The sequence below is a fragment of the Haemaphysalis longicornis genome, unplaced genomic scaffold (genome assembly GCF_048455015.1).
Source record: "Haemaphysalis longicornis isolate Haplotype H1 unplaced genomic scaffold, Haemaphysalis longicornis Haplotype H1 scaffold_5, whole genome shotgun sequence".
In the NCBI taxonomy this organism is placed as follows: Eukaryota; Metazoa; Arthropoda; class Arachnida; order Ixodida; family Ixodidae; genus Haemaphysalis; species Haemaphysalis longicornis.
The window spans coordinates 179496191-179505278 of record NW_027526385.1 but is presented as its reverse complement, the minus strand read 5'-3'; the positions used below and the strand labels follow the sequence as shown (position 1 = coordinate 179505278).

Here is a 9088-nt window from a genome sequence, read left to right as displayed (position 1 = left end):
TCCTCATACTCCCCTTCGGGGAAATGCGGGGGAATTTTTTTTTTGCGCTGTACATCAAACAGTTCCCATGACTCCATCCCGGTGCTTGTTTTGAATCGACTACACTCATTTAACCCCCGAAACATTAATTTATTATACAGCCGACGGTCTACCGTTCATCGCCAATCTTCACGGGGATGACTAGCCGTATATGCACCTGGTGCGAACCGTCCATCAGAAGCTGAACATGTCTGTTTCACGTTTGTCCAGAGAAACCTTAAACAAAAAATGGCAGCATCTCCAGTCCGTCGATGATGGAGAGGGTGCGGAGTACGGGGACTCGGAATGAGATCTAAGTTGTGCCCCGAGTGACCTCCGAGTTGTGCCCGACCGTTATTTGATTTGAGCCGTGAGTTGCATCTTCATTATTCCCTAATGGAAACTAACTCACGGTTCAAATCGAATTTCTCTTGATTTTTGCTTGATGGTGGTGTGCGCACGGATGGACGCGGACGGACATTGGGAGGTCCTAAGGTACTCCGCACCGTTACAGGCGAGGGAGTAAGCCGTTTGACTCTCGGGTACTAACTCACGGTCGTAGCCCAATGGGTAAAACGACTGACACTAACTCTGTCTGGTCTGCCAGACACAGGCTCAAATCCTGCCACAGCCTGCGTGATTTTTTGCGATTGTAAATGCTATGCGCACGGACGCAGACGGACATTCTGCGGTCCTAAGGTATTCCGCACCTAAAATCACAATTACATCTGCGCAAACATCTTCTCCACGCTACAGCCCGTTCATGATAGATCCACTAATGACATGACACTCTCTTCGAGTATGCTTCACTCTTTTTTTCACTGAACTCGGCACGCTGACTCTTGAGAAAGTTTCCCCATATTGTCCCGTATATAAGAGCGCACAAAAATGAGGTGTCTACTCGCGAAGAACGAGTTCAATGAGGATGAGATACAGATGCACTGCAAAGACATAGGAAGAAATTAAATCGCGAGGAATGGCTGCCTCGTGACACAACATTAATCGTTCACATGTAGCGGGCTTTGAGTGTCAAAAACATGGCGTCTGCTGACGGGTGCGTGGCGCGATAGTTATTATAAACTTAGCTGATACCTCGAGTTGTAATCTTCAGGATTCTCAACAACCACCCTTAAAGAATGTAAGGATGTAAACGTCCTAGGGCTCCGTCTGAACCACGTCGGACAACTTGAGGTGTTTCACAATACTGCACAGGCAATCTTGGTTCAGGTCACCTAGCTGAACGCTCGCGCTCGGGTAGCAGGCGACACTCTCCCGGACGACGCCGACGAGGCGAAAGTAGTTGGTCTGGATGTAGTGACGTGCCGACAGCGCGGTGGATCTGGCCTCTTCTTCGCTTTGTCCCATTACTTCCATCACTTGCGCAAGGAACGAGGCACTGCCGCACAATTCTTCAAAGGCCTGTGCCGCCCGTCTGTCTTGCCGCTGCTTCGTCACGAACCTGATGGCGGAATTCTGCAGGCATGCGTTCCTCCTCAGTGCGTTAAGTACGCGCCGGGTGACACAGTTCGCTGAAGACTGCTCGGGCAGCGGGAATTCCGAGACGTTCTTGTTCTTGGTCAGGCCTCGTGACAAGATGGCCAAGCGCTTGATGGGAAACGCTTGGTTGATGTTCACTGCAAGCTTCGTTATGCTGGTGTTCTTTGACAGCAGATGCGCTATGGACTTGATAGAACGAAGACTTGTGATTTCACTCCGCATGGAAACATCGGTCACAGTGTTGTTAAGCACGAGGGCCTTTGCGACCAACGAGAACATCCCGCAATCTGAGGCATTGTCGATGGCGGCGGTGACCCCGAGGCGCCGGATGCTCTGGTTCTGTGGAAGAGCGCAATACAAGGCGTCGATAGCTTCCCTGCAGCGTTGTCCCAGCTCTATCGTCAAGACGAGGACCCTCGTGTTAGTGGCGAGGTTTTCGAGCAGGGCGCAGACACTCTCTTCGTCCAGGTGATAGATGGGGACAAGGTGGAGCTCCGTGGGTGACTCGGAAACGCGGGCCACCGCCGCGGAGAGCGGCGGAATGTCCACAGCGCACCACGTCATCTGTATTCGACCGTAGCCGTTGTCTTCGTCCATTAGAAACGACAGATTTGTCCTGCAGAAAGAAGAAGGAGGTATTTTAGTTATCACAGTTATCACACCCTTCAATTTAAAATAAAAGAGCGGACGCGTACTTTAGCAATTCTCAATTAACCGTAAGCACGGTGAAATTCATAGGCATGATGAAGGGTGTACAGAAAGCCAGAGACTGTTTGGGAATAAGTGTACAAAATACAGGGAAACATGCGTGTAGAAATGCGCGCTTGTCGGAGTTTCTTCAGATGAGTTCTTTCTTTGTATACTTTTAGTCAAATCAGAAACTATGTACTCTATAAAAAAAAGAAATTTAGTTCGGTATTCTGAGCTAACAAAAGGCATAATGTTGCAGATGTATGAATGTTTGCTAAAGGGTATTGCAGGAAGAAGCGATCAGATAAAACCGTGAATATCATCAGGCGCCAATGTCCGGGCCCTCCAACGTCGTGGCCAAGACGTAATTTTAGTAATCGCCTACACCCTTTCTGAATTCATGAACATGTTCACGCACTGAAGGAGTTGCGGTAGCAGGGTCCAGGCCTCCTCCACCCCCCACTGGGCACTCGAGAGTGTGGAGATGCAACAAGGTCATCTTATTGCGACTACTTTTAAAACTGAGGTATTCACCTAAGCGGACGCTCAATCATATCCCTGCATCCAGCGCGCAGTGCTGTGGTTCATGTCTACCTTAGACTTACCTGTCCTGGTGTGATCCCAAAACCGAACAGAACAGGACCATCTTTACGGAATCGTTGTTTCGGAGTGCTTCGCAGAAAGCAGCGACGGCAATGACGCTGACGCTGTTGCTCTTGAGGTTAACCGTCTCGAGCGTACAGTTCGTCCGCAGGGCTGCTGCGAGCGCCTCAGCAGCGTCGTCATTGATACCACACTGCTCTAAGACCAGATGACGTAATCCCGTGTTGCGCTGCAGCACGGACGAAAGTGTCGCCACTTCGTTGTCGTCGAGCGCGGAGCGAGTCAAGTCCATGCGCTGCAAGGTGTTGTTCACTTTCAGAGCTTCCAGTACAGAGACTAAGTTTGTTTGACAGCGCCCTAAGCTTAGTTCCATGAGAGACGTGTTCGTCTCGAGTGCTTCGGAAAGAGTGCGAATGTCCGCGTTCAATCGAAAACAACCAGACAAGTCCAGCTTCTTCAGGGTCTTGGAGGATCGAAGCAGCCGCGACAGAGTCCTGATACATTTTGGGTCCAGCGGGTTATTGGCAAGGGAGAGCTGGTTAAGAGCGTGACAGCTGTGTAGCGCCCGAAGGAGCTGGTTGGCAGTGCCGTTCGACATACGGTTGCTCTCGATGACTACGCTAGCTATCTGTTTCACGTTGCGTCTAAGTAGAACGACCAAGTGGCTAGCGATGGTCTGGTTGATGAGGGAACAGGCAAATTCGAAGTTCTCGAGGACAGCCAGGCCACCCAATCCTTCGACCAGTTCCTCTTCGCAGATGAAGGTGTTCGGAGTGCCGCGCAGCGCCAGATCTCGGATATTACAGCTTCGACACAGGGCTGAGGCGAACGCGTAGGCCGGCCGATAGAAAATCTCCAAGTTCGCACCTTCGAGCCTGATTGCCTGGACGCATCGGTGCACTTTCGGAAGCCAGCAGAATACGTACGCGGCGTCGTAAAGCTCTTCCTCGGACCGGTATTGGCGCTGCTTTGCGGGCGTCGAGCGGAGGGTAAGCCACCCTGGCACGGCTTCGATGAGCTCGAGACTGACGAGGGTTAACACCTTGTTCCAAGCGTCGAGTTCCCCACAAAGCCAGCAGTCGCGGTCATCGGCTTGCGTACAGGCGCGTTCAAACCGCAGACCTCGCGGTGTCAAGCGGGCCACGATCTGTTCGGTGTACGACATGTCGTGGGTCTTTGGCGCTGCCATGTCCGAAGTTTGATTCGTCATGCCGGGAGGCAAACGTACCGTTGATAGCGCCGTGGTTGTTGTACTGCGGGGCTCGATGTTCCTTCGCGGCGCGTGGACGAGTTGATGATGATAACATTCCCACAAGGAGGATTAATCCATGCACAGAGCTCTGATTCGAACTTATTGGTTTAATTTATTACCTAGGAAAGAATATATGGGCGTAAAATAAATGAAATGGCATGGTGATAAAACCCGTTGCCCAATAATACTGGCGAGTGCAACCTGTAGCAGAAGCGATGGCGGTGAGCACGACCACAGACGGCGCTGCGAAGCGCGCCTTTGTGACTTCGGCTTTGGGATTCTCACATTTGTCGTCTGCTTCAGTCAGGCTCGCTCTCACTGCGGTTCATTTGCGCTCCGCTGACTTTTGATGCTTGTCCGAACCAGTTTTGCGCATATGCGCAACTTTTTATTGTAATAAAAGTTTTTAAATCACATACACCAGCTCAAACCAGGATTTAAAGCGCCGTTTTTGTTACCGCTGCGGAAGAAACATCGCCGACGTCGCCAATTTCTGCGAACATGTGCACGGTCCTGTGCTGAGCGCGAAGAGTCGGAGCTATATGCGCCAGCGTCTGTGTTAAGCAATCTTTCGACAAAAGGGAGCAGACAGAGTGTAGTAACCGACAACAGCGAAACTGCAAGACCAAAACAAATTCCAGGCCTTCGAGGCTGTCCGTTTTGGAAGAAAGAATTACGATTCCCGGTAATCGTATGGAAGCCAAAACAGTTTTTACAATCTTGCTGAACGATTGAAAGTATGGCATCACATACCTTGACGTTGTCACGTCATGAAAGTAGGCCAAAGTGCACTGTGGGGCGCAAAAAATGAAGCTTAATTGCATATAACCTATTGTGTAACCAGTATGGATGCCTATGGAGCAAAACGAGTCACGTGTACGCTAAGAATACAGTAATACTATGTTTGTTAAGACCTAGAGGGACACTTCGGTACATTTCCCACAGCCATATCTTCCCGATTGATATGCGTTATTGTAAAACTGCACTCAAGAGGAGGTGCAAAAGGAGGAGGACGAGGAAAAAAATTTTTAACAGTACAATCGAGCTGATTAGTGGGCGGGCTTCTCATTCCAGGACAAGACAGTAAGTGTAATTTTCTTGAGTTCATGGAACGTTATCCCGAATAGGCCAGGATTTCTTCATTACGTCTGAAGAGGTTGGAAAACAATAAGGAGCTGCTTGGGCATATTCATCGATTTAGATTATTTTTATACTGAAAACCGGCACGTATACTATTTATTGCGTGCGCTAACGGGTATATCAAGCTTTCAACACCGCAATCATGTGAAAAACTCTTCTAGCTGAGATTTAGTTCATGACTATAACGATGGTTACGATAGAAATTAGGGGCACAAAAGGCGCCTTCAAGTACTCCGGACAACGTGGTCTGCACTGTTTCGCGGTGGCGTAGCACAAACCTTCTCATTGCGTTTGCATGTGAATAAACAAGCAATGCAATGGATGAGGATATGCACTTTCTTGTACGTAGCTATAACGAAAGCCAATTTCAGTATGCTGTATGCCTTACAGCCCCAAATAAAATCATGAACTTCGTGAGCCTTCCAAACATCCCCAAACCTCCTAAAAAGACGTTTGTGACGGTGCCAAAAAATGATGAGCTAGGTATGCAGAAAAAACCTTCGTCTAATACAAGTCAACAACAACGAAAGAAATAGAAGACAGCCGTTTTATTTCCTGCTGTGCCATGCGCGTGTAGGGGCTCGCTGCTTGGTGCGTAGCACAACGGGCTGTAGTGTGTGTAAATACTTCAGGGAAGCCTACGCATTTTGAATAGTTATCGAGGAGCTCAGAGCACTGAAACTCGCAAATATGCCAGAAAGGACGAGTTGCACACGATCATCTGACCGATGCTCTGAAGAAAGCTGTTGTCTCCTGGCGGGTTGCAAACTTGTGCGGTATACAGCTTGAATGTATTAAGATGTGTCAGAAGCTGGCAAAATACCGGAATTACTGGAAATACGCTTTTTAATGTACTAAAACATCAAAGCGGGCGATTTCTAACAGAAGCCACCGCTGCCCCTCACAAGCGACGCGAGTGTATTAGCGGGGCGAGTGTAGCAGACGACAGCGGCGCGAGTCCCTAAGCCGACGTCAGAGCCAGGGGGCGCCACTAGGTATTTGCCCAGAGATCGAACACAGTCGGCCTCTGGTGGTGGTGTGAGGAACCGCTCCTTCTGTGGATGCACCATTGCCGTTAGCTTCGTACATTATTGGGTATATCAAATTTTTCATCCATTTCCATAAGCTACCCCCTCTCCCGTAGACGCCAAAATTCGCTAAAGGGTAACATGGCGTCATTGTATCTTTTGCAAATAAAAAAAATTATCCCGCATCTGCTCCTTTCGTTGCAAATGTCGACGAAAGACGACAGTCGACTGGCGCCCCTGGCAAGTAAATATCTCCCTTCTCTTTCCCGCTCACCTCTCATGCGGTTCCTCTCCCGTCTCGTTCCTCCCAAGATAACAGGTTAGAGGATTGCTCAAGTAAATTTAAATTTACCGTGTTCTACTGCTCCAACTTGGGTGCCTCGATGCCAGCGCTGCCGTACGGCGGAGACGCACGTGGATCGAGGCAGCATACTACAACGTTTATAGAGCCACGTTGCCCTACTCCACGAGCGTTTCATGTGGAACGTGAAACCTATCTAGTAGAACCTTTCGTTGCTGTTGCCATTTGATTTTTTTTAATTGCCGCCAGGTAGAGTGGGCAACAGTAGGTTACGATTATCTGCATTTAATGTAGTATTTTATTTGTTATCGCACGAACCAAGCATCCGCGAATTTTAAATAAAGGAACCCTGCAAATATCACTCATGTATTGATTTTCTGCTTCATATTTGCGTAATCTCTTGTTCTTGTTGAACAATGTTGACAAGTATGAACATTAAACGGGAGTTTGACGTTTAGATTTGGCTGTGGGTATAGCCCAAGAAAGAATATCATCTTAAAAAATGTCTATACCCACCACCACCTTCAAGTTTTGCGACGGCTGCATTCCCACGTTGCGCAGGATGCAGGATACGTGCTTCCACAATAAAGGAAACGAACACGACTGTCCTGGTTACCTCTACTTGCGGGTTTCAGTCAAAGGACGCAATAATCGGCGGTCGTCGCGGGATAACGGGTTCTTTAAATACTGTTAACACCGTCACCGTGCACCTCTTAAAACGTGTGTATGACTTTGTTTGGACACTTTGCAGTTCTCTTACCGATGAGTGCTATCGTCTTCCCTCTTGGGAACGGGCCGGGGTGTTTTGTTGAAGGGGGCAGGGTTGTTGTTATAGGTCAGAAGAAACATGACAACGTGCAAGAGAGACGAGGAGACTCGTACACACACATAAATTTGCCTTAGCATTGTAAACTTTTCCGCATGCCACTTGGAATTATGAAACAAACAAAAACAATTATTCTGCGCATGCAAGAGCAGTGCACCACCCATAAATTTACGGATAAGTATTTTACAGATGGCAAGAAGCGGGCGCTCAGGGAAGTCTCTATATTTTTATGTCTTCTAAAAGACTGATTCAGGCTGTCTCCCGTCCATGACATACTGCGCGACATGTCTGTATTTATAAGTGTATTGTTATGTATATTTTTTGCGCGTGTACGAGACTATTTCAGCTGGCTAGTTCGCTTGAATTTGGGAGTATGCACCAGTACTGTTGCCTTTATTGTATCGTTTTTATTTGGGTAGGTATTTATTGAGGAAAGGCTAAATTGGAAAGGCCATGAGCAGGCATTGAGGCCATGAGCAGGCATGAGCAGGCACCTTGGAGAGGACACCACAACGCCAGCTAGTGGGGAGGGGCGGTTACCAATGGATACAGGAAATAGAAGGCACGGTTACAGCATTTCATGTTTTTCATTTCCAAATCCCGACAATCAGCTCGGCCAAGAACGTGTGTTGCTCCGCACAAGCTATGCTGAAAATTAGCCAGGTCTCAACCCTTTAAAATGGACCGAAAGGTTAAATGTTAGTCCCCTTCCATTCTTTCGAGATGGATGACCTGAAAAACTAGACGCAGTCGACGGAGTGCACGAAATAGACCTGGTTTGTTTGAAATTTGTGGCTGAGTCCTATAGCCATTTAGCTGAACGAAATGTGGAAGGACTTGAGCTTTATAGTAGCCAACGAATATGGGATGTTTCCCTTCCGTGTCGTAGGCATCTTACTGTCTGTGTGAAACACACAACCCACTCCGCTCGAACAGTGAAGACACCAGGCCGGTCGGTGGTGGTGTTTGTGGTGTGCGGGAAAGGAAAATGAAGAGGAAAAAAAATGCACTGGGGATTTTTCTGAGGTCTGCTGTGAGCTCAACTGCATACAACCCAGTGATGGGGAAGGGAAGTAGAGGGGGAGTGAAAGGATAAGGTTGAGAAAGAGAGAAAGGTATGAAGAGAGGATAAAGAATAAGAGATAGGGCTGTCAGTTCGGGCGCATCAGTCAGTCACTGCACTACGGGCTACAGCCGCTGCGTGAGGCCAGTCCTCTCCAGGTAATGGAGCAGATGAGTTAGGACTTCCCGCTGGGTTTTTTTAGGCTCCTTCGGGAATGTAAGGTCATCCATTCCGGCGCCAGGAAGGCCTCGACGCTGGAGCGCTCGGTGGAGCTCTGCTCTCGGCGCCGCGTGGTGGGGGCAGAAGCAGAGTAGGTGTTCCAGCGTCTCCGGTTCCGGACAGTCCACACATGTATGGGAGACAAGGTGCAGGGGCTCCTCCACATTGCAGTGGTCGAACTGCATGCGGAGCAGCAGGCAGCGGGCGTCCATGCTGATGTGTGCGAATAGCGGCTGCGGCGCCAGGCCACTCACAACCCGAGGGTCGGTGTGCATCGTCTGCACCATGCGGGCCAGGACGGTGCGGCCCTTGTCGAAGGCGGTGACATCTTGGAAAACTGGGGTGGCCTCCTGGTGGGCCTCCGTGACTCGGACGTCGGCGTCCTCGTTGCCCCGGATGCCACTGTGGTCCGGCAGCCAGTGGAACCGCTAGCCACCAAAACCGCAGGTCG

The 9088-nt window shown here is 49.3% G+C and overlaps 1 protein-coding gene across 1 annotated transcript; it reads right to left on the bottom strand.

Moving 5' to 3' along the window:
• Positions 1-464: 464 nt before the first annotated feature.
• On the bottom strand, positions 465-4025 carry LOC144139531 (uncharacterized). Its single transcript, XM_077671844.1, has 2 exons — positions 2811-4025; positions 465-2131 (listed from the first exon to the last, which is right to left on the bottom strand). The coding sequence occupies exons 1-2, from the start codon at positions 4016-4018 to the stop codon at positions 1174-1176; spliced, it is 2166 nt and encodes a 721-aa protein (XP_077527970.1). The 5' UTR covers positions 4019-4025; the 3' UTR covers positions 465-1173.
• Positions 4026-9088: the final 5063 nt, after the last annotated feature.